Source organism: Gallinula chloropus, assembly GCF_964237585.1.
Source record: "Gallinula chloropus genome assembly, chromosome: 2".
Classification (NCBI taxonomy): domain Eukaryota; kingdom Metazoa; phylum Chordata; class Aves; order Gruiformes; family Rallidae; genus Gallinula; species Gallinula chloropus.
The window spans coordinates 143,579,756-143,595,814 of NC_140086.1; the positions used below are offsets into that span (position 1 = coordinate 143,579,756).

General features: G+C 38.4%; 1 protein-coding gene across 2 annotated transcripts in view; it reads right to left on the bottom strand.

The window, feature by feature from the left end:
- The window catches only part of NEBL (nebulette), a gene marked incomplete at both ends in the record, with an annotated part of 252,383 nt that overhangs the window by 176,118 nt on the left and 60,206 nt on the right, over positions 1-16,059 (bottom strand). For both annotated transcript variants that reach the window (XM_084279729.1, XM_084279728.1), the window contains one exon: positions 277-361. In XM_084279729.1, coding sequence (XP_084135855.1) covers positions 277-361 — 85 coding nt within the window. The remainder of the gene's footprint in view (positions 1-276; positions 362-16,059) is intronic.

Sequence of the window (16,059 nt, forward strand, 5' to 3'; positions counted from 1 at the left end):
CAGCTATAACATTTCAAACATTAAAAATTACTCAGATAGTTTGTATACTGTTGAAAATGAAGGACTTTGATGATATCAATGGACTTAACAACAGTATGGTAACCAGTGAGATAGATATAACCCCCTGATTTTTTCAACGTTACACTAATCTACAAATGCCTTTTACAATGTGACACCACATATGAGTGTGAAGAAATACCAATACTACCTAGGGAAAATATAGAGAAGAGGACTGAAAATCTAATATTACTGAGACAAACTAATTATCTGATTTACCTGACTTTGCAATTCACTTTGTTGCTTCAGGCGAAGATTTTCTGGTGTATCAGCCACTGTAGTGAAGGACTGCTTTGGGTAATGTCTAGAAGAAGAAACATAGAGGCAAATAGTAAATATTTACACATGCTAGAGAGTTTAATGCATCCCAGCACTCTTCCACAGTGTACTGGGTTTGTGTTAGCATTATTTACTTTAAAATACTGTCAGTGATGCCTTGACAAAACAATGTGAATGGTTCCCACCCATTCTTCCTGGCCACTGACTGCAGAGACCAATCAGCCAAAATTTTCTATCAATGGAGTGAACAAAACTGGTTCACTGTGTTGACTTGGTATAGACACTTGCTGAATAAAGACTAAACTAAAAGGCCTTAAAATATAAGTGTTTTAAGGAAACAAAAAAGTTGTGTTGATGAGTACATCTGGAATACCATGGTGTCTTAAATCCATCTGTGGAGAAACCAGGAGGATCAAGGTAGGTACACTGCACGAACAAAAATGTCAAATGTTTTAATGGTAAATGTGTTAGTACAGTGCTGTAATATCCAGTACCAAAGGTTGCACTGGCTCAACTGCAGTCAGGCTTCTCTCTTTTCATTTAAATATTTACACCTTTACAATATGTTCCTATTACTTGTTTTCACTTTTTGTGGGCAACTTTAATAGGCCAATCCTACACATTTTCTGAACCAGATACATTCATTTTCATGGATATATCCTGCAACTTTACAGACAAACATAAAGCTGTATTATAGGAAAGATCACAAAAAGAAGAAAATAACAAAACTGAACACGCTGTTCCAAATTGGTGTACTATTATGAGCCAGCAATGCTATCATCAATGCTATCACAAATACTTCACAGCACTTTCAGTCTCAAACCAAAACAAATTCACCTTACAACCACACGAGGCTCTCATGCTTTCAGTTACCACACTTCCCAGGTCTGCCAACTACTCCATTTGTGCCTCTTAACATTTCGGGCATACAAGATGACAGGCACAGCATTTTAGACACAGTAACACTTGCAGCATAATCTCTACAGAGGGAGTAAGCAGTAAGTGAGAGCCTGAAGACTGAGGCTGTGCAGTATTCAGTATTTCCATGTTCAGACTCCAGGCTCTCTCTAAAGTGTTCGTCCAACCATTAGTTCAGTCGCTATACCTCATCATAAAATTTCTTTTTTTTTTTTCTTTATTTCACCTCTTCTGTCTCATCCTTCCTTCTTCTCTGTAGAGGAAAAAGACCCAAATGCCAGACTAGCCACAAGGAGGGTGAGGGTTGTAAGCCCTGTTTGGAAAGCAGCAATGAACAGATGGGGAAGTCAACAAGCCACCTCACAGCCAGGGATTGCCGATATCCAAGGAAGATTGTAGCAACAAACAGTTCATAATCCACACCTTAAAGAATAGCAGCCTTTCAGATAGCAGCCAAGAGGTATCCTTGGATAACTCATGTAGATGACAGAATCCCTGTCCCTAAAAAAAGAACCCAACTGCCACATGTGCCATTCAAAACTATGTCATCCACATGTTGAATACTAAAAGGAGTGCTACCGACTTTTATAGCACTGCTTTTCACCATGGTAACATATCGTGACCCTGGCACTATGACCACAGCTATCACCTCTACTCACCCCTTTTAACATGGAGAGTGCAGAGAAGTCAGCTCAGATGGGTTTTGGGCCTACTACCTTTGTGAAATGTGCAGACAATGCTGAGGCAGGTGCTGCAGTCACAGCCCTCAGGGACGCTGCTAGCAGAAGAGAACAGGTTTCTGCAAACCAAGGCTTCCCAATTAAACCTCCACTCTATTTTGAAGCACAGGACCATATATACCTTGTCCCAACCCAATGATACACCAGGTTTTACTTCTGATCATTTGTAAAAAGAAAAAAAGTTTCTTCCACAATTAGTATTCACAAGTTCACAGGTATTTCAACAGTCAGAGCAAACCACTCAAGAACAAATGTAGCTAAGATCATTACTTATTTTAGAAGCAGTACGCTTAGCCTTGAACAAGCAGTACTTTATTATGCTTGAAATTACTGTGTAAACTGATTGCATCAATGAATAGTATTTACACTTGACCGTGGAAGTAAACAATGCAAGCAACAAGTGAGAAAACCTGCTCAAATTTAAAATAGCTTTTAAATGGATCATATTAACCATTTATCACAACGTATTACAGTGATTTAAAAAAAAAAAGAATCGTTTAGCAAAATTAAATTAGCAGAGCATTCTACTATGGGTTGTCATTTTAACTGCAGCTGATTTATGAAACCACCCACACGGTATATCAAACCAGAAAGACAGGGGTTTAGATAGATCCCTTCTAATTTATGGAAATTCTTGCCTCAAATACATTAAAAGGACTAGTGTTAAATTTAAATCCTATCTTCAGCATTCCCATTTGTTTTAACCATACTAACAGTACATTTTCAGTATCGTTAAAAATATCCATATTTAAGATACTAAATTATCTGAAAATAAAATGTATTGTACATTGGATATTTTGACTGAAATATAAGGCTGAAACACAAGTGTTAAAATGATCAAATCTGCATTTTAACTATCAGTTTAAGGCTACGCTACATTTCATTACAATGTTCTGAATAAGGATGAGCAACTGGATGGCAACAGCCTTTAATTGAAAAGGCTGACAGTGCTATCATGGTCCTGGTAATCCGTTGCTCAGTTTCCCTTTTGTCCAAGATGATGTCTGAGAAAAAGCCGGGAATTGGTTAAAGGGGCTGATGTCGTGTCAGCTATTTAATACCAATGTCCAAAGGATTTTTTTTTTGTTTGTTTTAAGTCTTTGTTAGTAGTCTAAGTCTACTTAGCAATATGTCTTACCACACTAATGCTATTAGGATTAATCCTGTGTAAAGATCTATACAAGAAGTTCCAGAACAAATCAGGATACACAGTATGGTGTCTCTGCTGTGGTTACTGTACTGCCTGATTCAGCGGCACAGCTTGATTAATAAATCAAACCACAACTCAATCTCTGGCTTCTTATGAGGAAATGCCTTCATTTCAGTATTTAGGAACTATATCAGTAAAAATTCTTGAGAAGTCAGGAAAGTACCTGAAAGTTTCCTAGCTTTTCCAATGACTAAACATAGGGATTTTCCCAAACACTTGTTTAGCTGCAAGTTTTTCATCAGCTTTTCCTCGTTTTCAAACTAGCACAAGGAATAAAAAAACATGTTCTGAGATATAATGGGATGAAGAATCAGCTTTCCTTCTCTTGAAGGAGGGCAAATTCAAAGCCTGAGATAAATTCAAGCACATACTGAAAATAACTTGCTCATATCTCATGATGAGTTCTTCTACATTTACAGTATGACTAAGAGATTTGTGTGTGTGTGTCTGTATTTTCTAACTGTAACATGACCTCTTCTCAGCTACAGAATTATAACCCTTGTTAGAATTACTAGATTTCTGTTGGATTATTTTTCCCCCTCCAATACATGTTCTGTAAATTGCCCACCAGCGCCACGTTTTTGGTACCTTTTAACCAGGTAACTGCCACAAAATACACAAAATTACTCCCCTAAGCAGAGGGTCAGCTCCATCATGTCATTTCTTAATACTAATTACCATCACTGGCTGTCATTTTAGGCTGTATGTGTCCTCCCCTAGTTTTTGTTTGTAGTAACTATTCTTCTAATTAAAGCAAATTCTATAAGAGAAGGAAGGTGTTTTTAAAAAAATAATACTACTACACTTATTTTCACTTGCAGTAGTACAGAGTGGGGGGAAAAATCCTGGAAAACAACAAAATAAAGTTAAAACAAGCTAACAATTGTGAAAAACTATAAAAGCAAGTTATGCTTTCATAATTAGCACTTCAGTATAGTGTAGGCAAAAGTTTCAAAGTGAAATTAAATGGTGGATAATGATGTAGCTGTTTGGATGCAACCCAAACTCACAACAACTGATGGACAGGTAGGGAAGCTCCATCTCAGACCTGCAAGGGCCCAATCTGTTAATCATGATCTGAGCCACAAACAGCACAAAACCAGAGGAGAAACACAGAAGATGGACAATTAATATTCATATAAAAGATACACGACAAAATAATTTATACAGGAGAAAGGTGACAGGGTATTAAGTTGTGCTCAGCCAGGGAGTGTTTACACTGGCAGCTTACCACCAGGTTTGAAGAGACACAGGGACAGCTTTCCGCTCCTTGCCTTGAAACTGTGCCAGTCACAGAAAGACATACAAGATGTGTGACAGCTGAGAAAGAAGCAGCAGGAGGGAAATACTGCCCACAGCTGACATCTTGCTTTGAAATTCTTGCTCTGTTGCACGTCCTGCTCCAAAGTTTGGAGAGGGATTTCTCTGGCTTTTCTGTTTTGGTTTTAATTTTCTGTGAAAGATCATCTATTTGCATGTGATTATAAAAGCTTTTGGAGGAGCCACATAACTAGTGGCTAACACAGCTTTGATATAACGATTCTCCACAACCAACCTGAAGACGGCATTCTCTTTTGCTGCCGGTATCTACCTTACTGCATGAAGAATAGATACTCTGGCTGCAATTGGCTTGTTTGGAAAATATTTTCCAGCTTTGTATTCTGTTGTTCAGGCGACTTACTTCTTCAGATATTTAATTTGTACTTCTTACTTGAAGTTAAAGTTGCTCCCATATGCTAGCTAAATACAAGATCCTCTTTATGAGAAAATTCCCCTAGAGAGATGAGTCTGTATTGGTTTGGAGGAGATTTAGCAAGATAGGCCAAAAAAAATGTTACAAGCAAGGGTATTCCACCTGCTTGCTACAGTAAGTCATAACATCCTCACTCAAAGAGCAAGTGAAAGGCCACGCTACCATACAACCAGACACGTCACACACCATTCTGCTACCAGACTCGTGCTTGGTACCTGTCTACAGAGACCCATATCTAGCACTCCCTACAAAAGCTAAGGTTAGAGACCACATTAAATATTCTGACTATATCTGGCCCCAAGAAACAGGTTAGTGTCTTGGTGTCCTCTGCCACAGACTGAAAAATGAGCCATTTACTGAAAAATAACAAGGCAGAAAATGATGTTAACATTTCACAGAAAACAGTGTAGAAATTGAGTAGCTAATGGTTGTATCAAATTTCATGACTATTACCGTATGAAATTCCATACAGAAATTCCACTATATCAAAATGGTTCTGCAAAAGTATGTCACGCAATGAAGAACACTTGAAATCACAGAGAAGTGGACTACATAGTAAGCTGAAAATCACTGGCAGGAGTGGCAGCTATGGAAAGCAGGTCTCAATAGAAGATCTGGAACCTAAAGCAGCTTATTTTAGAATTTAAAAAACTGATTTCTTTTGAAAACAAAGTAAAATCTTGTAAACTTCCAACACTTTCACAGCCAAAAAGCATTAGCATGCCTCAAGTGGCCAGTATTGGCTACGTTTTAGGAAAATAGCAAAAAGGTAATAACACTAATTACTTTGTACTTACAATGCCAAGATGACCAAGAAACATACTGCAAATACATATACAGATATGGGGCAGCAGATGAATGGATTGTCTGAATTTGTAATGCTGTCATGCTGAGATTTTTTTTTTCAACCAGCTCCCCTGAAAACTGCTCTAAGCATCATCACCAAAGACTGAAGGACAAGTGAGGGCAGGCCACCACCAGCACTGGGTCACACAGGTAGCTGGTGCCTGTCTAACTGCCAAGGATTGCTGTCTTCCCACTTCCCACCCTAAATTGTTTCAGAATGAAAAAAAAAAACCCCTCCTTCGGCTCTTAGGTGATGCTCTTATTTTTTTCTCTCATGTTTTTCTTTTAACTCTTTTTGTCATTTTGTATTCATTGTACATAGAAAGATGCATTGTGTAGGAGACAGGTGAGTTGCTTCCTGAGAAATTCAGGTCAAAACCTTTTCATTTTAAAGACTTGAAAAAAGACAACATGAGGGACACAGTTCATGTTTAAGAAACTTATCATGTGCTAAAAAGAATTTGTATAATACAGCTCTCAGCCAGGTAGCATCTGGATTTAGCAAAAAGATGAAAAAGAGCAAAATCCAAGCACCGTGGATGTCAAAAGTAGAATTGCCAGAATTTTCAGTGGAGTCAGGCACTCACCCTTTCAATAATTTACTTGTTCCTCAGCTGTAGGATGCCAATGCTCAGGGAAACAACATGAATCAGTAACACACTGTGAACTACATCGTAGCCCTAAGCTGTGAAGGAACCCATCAGCAGCACACTAATTGGCATTGACAACAGATCAAAAACTGGGAGCCACTGCTGGAGGAGGATCCACAAAAGATGCACAGAAAGTTCAGGGAGACTTGGAAGGCGGAGGCAACTGTGGCAACACAAGTTGATAAAAAAACCCATCTGACTGCAACAGTAAAATCTGTTGAAGAGCCCAGGAAATCAATCAAGAAGGGAGAAAACACATCCATATCTTACCATCTGCCATTGCTAGACTGCTCCCAGGATACCACCCAGGGAGTATACCCAGAGCTCACCTGGGTTTATACATTACCTATACATAGAAAACCCCATGCTTAAGAAAATTTTGCTTTTAAATATTTACAAATTATTACCAGTGACACAACAAAAAGCTGATGCCTCAATATTTCCACATTCTTTTCTTCCAGATGGTGTGATTATCAGTATTTATCTCACAATACCCAGGAGACAAAAGTCCATGAATATGAGCGGCAAAAAACACCGAGTGAGGCAGAGTTTCTCACTAACTTCACGTGCTGCTTTACAGTAGCAGATCTAACAGAGTGAAAAACCACACACTATGAACCCATAGCTGCTATGGCTTACAGGTTTTTATCCCTTCAGTATCTTGCTGTCCTCTTTTAAGAACAACAGCAAGAGTACAGAAATATACCATGAAAGAACTATGTTTTGCAAAAGTCTAAATGCTTGGTCTGTCTACTTTGGCACAGTCCTGACATGCTACATGTACAGATATTTATCAAACCCTTGCAGTGCAGGTTTGTTCAAGTTCTAGGTTTGACAGGTTATAATTCATGCATACAGCAATGGGAGGTTTTTTTACAAATTTCCCTATTAATTATTCTACCAGCACTGGATCAGTATCTCAAGCAGCACAACACTGGATTACACAAATAGTTTCTAAATTCTGCTCTTGTAACATGCTAAATGTGCTCTTCCCTACCACCACCCCCCAAATTCTGGAGTATTTTCATGTAGTAGAACTTTTCCGCAAAAAAACTTACTCACCTAAATGCATTATTTGCTTACTGCAAGCCAGTATTTCTGTACATGACTACCTCCAGGGATTCCCATCTTATGTACCAAGACTACCAAATCTTGCCAAGTTTACAGGTGAAAGTTTTATAGTTTCCTTTATTCTGAATATGGTGATTTCATCACGTGATTTCTAATAGCAGGTACACATACTTTTAATTTCTCTAAGTCTGCCTTAGGTAATAAAATAGATTTGTATTCAGTAAAATGTAGTCTGTATAAGAAGACTATACAGATAATTTATTTAATCATTTCCTAATCAAAGGAACACCATGTTACATTAAATTGCATCATTGCAAGTAATGTAGCTTATCTGACATTATTTCCCTGATGTTTTTGTGTGCATATGTAACCTATCCCTATTCTTCACACACAGAAAGGTACTTTTATTAAAAGTCATCATTACATCAGAGCAGTGTTATACCTCAACCTGCCACACTCAACAACCAACTCCTTCCATGCTTGTATAGCAAGTCAAGCTCTCTCATGACTGATGGAAGACATGAATTCCCACTCCCCGCAAGGCAACAGTTTAAGATATCCTAAAGTGACCACCCTTAAATGTTAATCAAGGAGGATTTCAAAAGATTTATTCACATTGACTATCATGGCATAATAAGGAAGTGGCATAAGATCGAAACTACACTCATCATATGCATATGGGAAAAACACTGTTTCAGTACTGTGATAGAGTATTTACAAAGTAAAATTGTCGGGACAGTAAACACCACAATCCATCTGGCACAGGATTTTGTGCAGCCCTAAGTGACTGCAAATCCTGACAAGCAGACTGTAAAGCAAGCTCAGTTACAGGCTCTACATCTAACTCTTGTCTTCTCTGTGCATCTATTCAGTCGGGTAACTTGTCTAAACTCTTTCTGTTAGCAGAAATTAAAGCTACTCTGCGAACATCCAAGAGTCTTTGCATTCCTGCCTGAATTTAAGAATCCCAGTCAACTGATGAACATAAAGAAAATGGCTTCAGCCCTGATTTTTTTTCCTCCACATTGTTATTAATGTCGTTAATGCTCTCTGCAGCACACCAATGGTTGCCATTCAAGACAAAGCCAAAAACCTGTATCCAAGAAACGCTTCGATTTCAGGTGTTCCTTTTGTCATGCTGAGAAAATTTGCCAGTAACCACATTATGAACACATACTGAAGACCAGATCAGGCAGCTTCAAAAGCTCCTAGGCAATCAGAAGCACTCGGTGTGATGATTTAAATGCAACATCTAAATGTAAGGCTTTCTGATTTCAAGTCCAGAGAAGTAAAACTCAAATTTATCCTAATAAAACCTTTTTCTCTGCCAGTAGCATCTTTTCTCTACCAAGAGACCTTTATTCTAAAATTATGGCCAAAATCTATGACAATAAAATCAGAGATTCAGAAAGAGTTGTTACATACTGCTTACTGCTTGTATTAAGCCTTCATCTTCCAAGAAAGTATTAACTGAAATAATATTTGCTACTAAAAATTGAAGTTCTCATTATATCACTGAAAAACTGTTAAGCCATATATTGGTAGATCACAGCTGTCATGAAGTTGGAGTGCAGCTGAAGGAGCTGCCCAAAACCTGGGAAACTGAATACAGACTAGATTTTCTTCCAGCTCCCATCTTCCTTATTTTCTGCTTCTTAACTCTTCTGTGTAAGCTTACTGTCTTTTACTCTTTATGCTTCTATTTGTTTCTTTTGCAAAGCTATATAGTCAAGCTATATTAGACAACTCATTGGTGCTTCTGAATTCCAAAGTTATCAAAGATATAGCAAATAGGAACAAGGGGACTCTAAAAAGCCAAGTGGAAGAAAGAAGATAAATAAGTGCTAGGAAGAAAGATGAGAAATAAGTGCTAGAAAGACATCATGCCTTTTTTTGGCCTCACAAAAATTACTGTTTAAATGGATATCAAGAGGGTGGGAAATCTAAAAACCAGAAGGCATCTGCCAAGCCATCAGGCACTCTACTGAACTTGAGTTACAACTGACTGACCTTCTCAGGAGCTATGGGTGTCATACTGGTGAGCTTAGACATCTACGTTAAGCACTACTCCCTTTAGAAGGGCAGTTTCTGCAACTAACTATAGAAGCAGACCACAGATATTGTAACTTAAGTAATTTGGACACTACTAAAAAACTGGAGGAGGAGACCAGAAGGGAGACTGAAACAACTCATCTCCAATGTCTTAATATTGCAACCTCTTTAACTGTAATTGCAGTGTGTTAAGCATTTGTCCTCTAAAACTGTGCCAACATCAGCAACTCCAAGCTTGCAGTGAAAAAAGTAAATTAAACAGTTATGTTTACATGTGTGCTAGAGGGGAAAAAGGGGAAAGCTGGTTTTTTGCCAAGCGAAAAATGACAAAATTAGTAGGGCAGAGACACCATCCAGCTTTTACATTTCTAACAGGGTTGGCAACTAACAGCATATACAAACTTTGAGTTGATAAAAAAAAAAAAAAATCCATGTTTCCTTTTTTCACCCTCAGAAATAAAGAAATTGGCATGCTATTAGTAACATTTTTACATTTTATTTATTTAGAAATTATTTCCTCTTTGGACAGGTTTGTAGGGTTTTTTTAATATAGTACAAGTTTCAAAACAGCTAATGCAGTGAAGAAATACCTTGAGAAAGTATGGATTTGTATTTTTACATTAAAGACAATATTGATAATAATTTCAGAAGTTTACTAGCTGTCTCTTCACATATTGTAAATTTTAAGTAGCTGTGTCTGTACAGCTTTATTAACTGTTTCTTCTTTAATGTATCTACTTGTATCAAATTAGCATTAATAGAACAAGAAAAAAATGTTACACCTTGCAAGCATCTCATAGAAGATAGTTCATGCTCATATAGCATAGAAGAGCTCATATCACAACACATTTGCCTACACAAAATTACTGGACGATACATCCAGCTTTCCTTGCAAATGAAAAACACTCAGTAAAGCCTGCTTTGGCCTACTCTGCTGAAAGGGCCACACCATTAAAAGCAAACACTGTCCTTTTAATGCAAAACCTTTGCAAAAGCCAATATAATATTAATTTGGCACAGTTTTGTGTAACACTTAATAGGGCCCTCATGACGGCTGACAATTATGTTGCAAGATGTATATGCCACAGAAGATCATGTCTGTAAGTACCAAATTCTAAAGCCTATGTAGTAGGACCTACCACAGGTTTCATTTCTTCTTTATTTACCAAGAAAAAACAACAAACAGGTCACATATTTTCAGTAATATCCTGCAAACAAGGTCCAGAACTTCTGCATACATTATGCTCCTCATCTTCATGGATTGTTAATTAATGATTTTGAGTAAAATCAGGTACAGTTGTCACTGCTAATTAAATGCTCCATCAACAAAGACTGTGCTACAAAAGACTCTGCTTTCTCACTTTACCCCCTGCTTGAAACTGCATCACCAGGGATCTACCCACTAAGGTATAGAGGTTGGTGTTACAGCTTTTCATATTTTCATAAAGACTCCAGTGAATTAACAAGCTTTAAGTAACTTAGAGAGCACGAACTTTCTCATCACACTCTTAGACACAGACTCTAAATTCTACCCAAATACTAATTCAGAGACCAAAGCAACTGCATTGGATGACACCTGAAGTGATTCCCCCAAGTTTCCACAGAGAAAGACCCTCAAACAAGCAGAACTTGACAACTTCTGAGCATTTCACTCCTTTAGCCTGAAGTCCTCACTGTTGACTGGCCGCTCTCAACAGCTTCAGATCAAAAGGCAAAGAAACCTTTTCCATCTCCCTTCTTGGACTGAGGAGAACAATTGCTGAATGGCTGCCCATATCCTAACCAACAGATATTTTCAGGTTTAAAATAGCTGCAAACAAAACAGTATTAGATAAATAACATACAAGAGGAATGTATGTATTAGCTCTTCCTAAGCTAATTTACAAATATGGCCTTCTCAAAGCAAAACCCAAGTATTTTGACTATAACAAAATGCAGAAGAAAAAGTCATTTCCATGAGCTATGTGAAAATTCAGCCTGTCAGCCCAGATGCAATGTCACGCTGTTAGATCAAGTGAAAAAAGCTGAATTGTGGTATAGATGGAGAAGAAAGGCAGTCACTGAACTAATCATGAGAAGCCATGAGCCATGCATAAGATGGGAGGAAAAGCTCATGCTTTGAATCACATAGGTTAGCTGCTAAAAGCATTTATACCACAGGAACAGAGACCTGGGAGGATATTCATAATCATGAAAGAGAGAAGGTGAAACATCTCCTAATTCTCTTCCTTATTCCTAAGTGCTGCAGGTGACAAATCTGTCCAGTGTTACTGTCTCGGCAACTTCTACACCTACTTCTACATCCCAGCACACCCATCAGCTACATCTTCCATGGCAACTGAAAACATTTGAAATAAAAACAAATACATGTCTTTTGAGTAGGAGATAATAACAGAGATGATAAGAAATGCATATGTGTAGCTGATGTATTGAAGTTCACAATGATTTGCAGGAAATATGTTTATAGTGCTCTTTGTGAACACCTAAAATGAGTCCCATTATTGAAAAACTAACTTGTTCTAGAAGTGCATGCTCAATACCACCTCTTTTCCCTGCTAGCATAAAAGAAAGTTAAACCATTAAATGTTCCTCTTAAAAAGTTATGAAATCAAAGACCACAGAGATTCATTGAAACTGATGGAGTTTATTTCAGCTGGTAAACTATTTCTTGGACAAAGTAATGTATTTTGTTCTGCTACATCACTACAGTGCTAATGGCTTTCCATCCAAATGTTATTCTAATTATATACAGATTGTTATTATCAACACCATTTTTAAAAAATAACTTTTTTTAAAAAGTGAAGGAAAAAACAGGAAATTATTTAAAGATTCATTTGCAACTTTACATTTCCACAGAATGACTAACTTTCCTATTGGGAGTTAGATTCTTTTTTTTTTTTTTTTTTACAGACTTACTGATAATCTTTTTACACAGTGAGCCAGGCACCCCTGCCTGACCATGGAAACAAGAAGTATATTTCTACCAATTTCTTGCAACTGGTGAGGAAGAAGCCTGAAGACTCTGAGGCAGTTCAGTGACTAAAATCACCTGAGTGCCAGCCAACTCACATCAGATCACTGGTAAAGCACATGGCTTCCTCTATGGAACTGTTGTAATTTACACTAAAAAATTTAGATTCCAAAAACTCTGTATTTTCTATATATTTCAGAAGCTAAAATAATATTTTGAAGCTTAAAAAGCTGTATGTCTTCCAGCAAAACTGAACTGCTGCAGCTGTCTCTTGGATATATCATCATAATTCTTGCATTGAGATTATTCCCGAGGGCTTCATATGGATGTTTACACTGACAGAAGTCTATTACCAGACAGGAGCACAGAGTTCCTTCCACAAATAACTTTTAACACAAGAACAAACGCACAAAATAAAAACAGTTTCAACATTCAAGCTAAAGCATTTTCAAGTGCTTAAAGCATCTCTTAAGCACCTGCTGAAAACTGCAAAAATTCAGAACACATTTCAAACTTTTAACACATTGCTGAAGTCTGCAGAAGAGCTCAGCTGTGCCATGCTCCTTCTTGTATCTGCCCTCCGGAGCGAATATATGTGAGCCTCCAGCTAATAGAGGTCTCTTAGTATTTTTATCAAAACCCACAGACAAAGGTTTCCAAGGCCTCCAGCACCATCATTTCCACTCATATCAGGGCGAGGAAGACCTCACTGGAGAAAGCTTGAGGCATCTGTGGCACAAAGTAGTGGCCAAGAAGAGAACCGCAAACCACAGCCCAAGTTTGCTAAGTATGCTATCCAACTGAAAACTAAAATATCTGGATGACAGTTGCTCACACTCCATACTTGATAAATCTCCACAGTTTCACTGAAATCCAAATGGTGAAAACCTACAGAGGAGTCCAAAAGAAGTACCTGGAAAAAAGCAATTTTCATGAGACGTAATTTTTGTGGAATAAAAAGATGTCTTTGAAAAAACCTGAAGGGCATGCTGAATTATCTGGCTTCATCGAAGTTATTACAAACATACAGGCTGTGCGCTGCTCACCAGTGAAAGACTAATCATTCTATTTCATGGGAAACTGGATATATCACAATAAATAGGTACAGGGAATACTGTCAGAGCTGTTTAAAGAACAGAATTTCTTCAAAGAAAAAAAATGGAACAATAAAACATCGTTATTGCTGCTACTCAGAATTTAAAATATATATATATTTACATTTCCCATGCAAATCCTTTTATGCTTTTTCAGGTCTTGTTTTTTTTCAAGTCTTTTAATATGTCTTTTAATGTCTTCTCATGTCTTTTAGTTCTGTATTTTTTATAAGTGAAGTGACACTTGGAGCTCAGTCTCTGGGGGCTTCTGGTTCAGACACAGTGCTAGTCCCTTGGTTCCCTCTAAGTTATAAAAGATTGATGAGGTGCTGCCCTGAAAATAAAGCTGATTCATGAGCATGGGACCCAGAGCTTTGGCAAAAGATATAAAAGATAGATTTCTTCAGGTTGCCAGCTATGGATCCAGGCTTTAAGGCTACTTCTGTACTAGCAAATTTAAAAGCATCTAGCAACACTTTCTGGTACTGAGGCTAACTGGCAAGGAGCAGCCCACACCAATAATGTTCAGCTCTCCTGCTGTCCAAAACAGGGTCACCACATCCACCAATAATTTTCAGCTCTCCTGCTGTCCAAAACAGGGTCACCACATCCAAACTGCCTGAGGAAAGCAGAAGTTCAAGTGGTCGTGGACACAGCCATACCTAGGAACTGCCTGGGAGGTAGTAAGCATCACAGGCTAAAGCTATTGTGCCTGGCACCAGTTTAGCAGTTTAACAGCGTAGTCAACTGAGTTCAATATCAGCCTTTAATTTTATAGTACAGGTGAAGCAAAGGAGCCTGAGCTGGAGTTGTACCATTGGACCACCCTGCCTCTCTGCTCTCCAGGAAGAAACTTCAAGAATAAGTTCTGCTCTGATACTTTGACAGCACAAGCTCTTCTGCATGGCTTTTCTAAACCCTTTTCACCTGTGTTTCTAAATGACAGAACCATGGAAACTGTGAGGCTGGAAGGGTCCTCTGGAAATTGCCAAAGCACGGTCAACTACAGCAAGTTGCTTGGGACTGTGCCCAGTCCTTTTCTGAATATCCTAAAGGATGGACATTTCACAGGCATGCTGGGCAACCCGTGCCTATGTTCAACCACCTTCACACTGGAAAGTCAGCTTCAGGCTCATCTTTGTTGCCCTTGGTGTCGCACCAGTCCTCCGCTCCAATGTGTCCCACCAGGGCTAAGCAGACAGAAAAGATCACCTCCCTTGAGCTTCTGGCAAGACTCTTCGTAGCATTCCTCCTCAGGGGCAATACTTGCTTCCTGAGGTTCATCAGCCCAGTCCTCCAACCTGTCAGGGTCCCTCTGGGTGGCAGCACAACTTTCTGAAACATTGGTCACTCTACCCAGCTTTCTGTCATCTGCAAACTTGCTCAGGGTGCACTCTGTCCCATCACCCAAGCCCTTAATGAGGGCACTGAATAATACTGGACCTAGAATCATCTCTTGGGGTACACCACTAGTGACTGGCCACCAGCAGGACTTTGTGCCACTGATCACAACCCTCTTGGCCTAGCAGTTCAGCCAGTTTCCAGTCCATCTCAAAGTCCAGTTATCCAGCCCATACTTCATCACCTTCTCTATGATTAAGTTCTGGAAGACTGTCAAAGCCAGATTAAAGTTGAGACAAACACTGCACACACACAAACTAGGATTAGAATCTCTTATTTTCCTTACAGAAAGAAAAACATTTACATATTCTATACCAAATTTATTTCTCCTAAGGGCTAACTTTTCCAAGAACAAGGGACAGTAATGTTTTTCTTTTTTCATCCTCATTGACTGGCATACTCTTATGGGAATGGTAGACAAACTCCTCTTTCTTCAGTCAAAGCTAAGAGTAAATTCAATTAATTCAGTGTTATCCCCATTTCAATGTCCACTGCAATTTTCTGAAAACCTCAAATAGTTCAGAATTCCATTTGAAGGACCGATTAATGGCTCATTTTCATATTTTCCACCTGCTACACAAATGTTTATGGTTTTATTTTACATGTGTGACAATGATACAATGCATTTAAGAGCTATCAGACTACATAATTTACTTATATAAACATATAAAATGGCAGAGATTGCAATAATAATAAAAATGTGCTTTTCAGAGACAGCTGTATGTACCTACCCTCCTATTCTTGGCTGGAAGTGTGTTGAAGGAAACAACAAATGAACAAGGACTCTGACATGCCAGAGAAGGGTTCTATTTCCAGCAGTAATGCTTGCAAAAAGGACCAGCAGCACAGATAAGCATGTGTATAATTCTCTCTGTGTGGTGCTACATACAACGATAGCCTTGCATATGTCCCACCATAGGTTACTCCACCAGCAGCTGACAACAGATGGAGGTAGAAAGAGACATACCATGGTGGCATACTGATCACTACTAGAGAAGAAGGCTCAACCATCTGCCT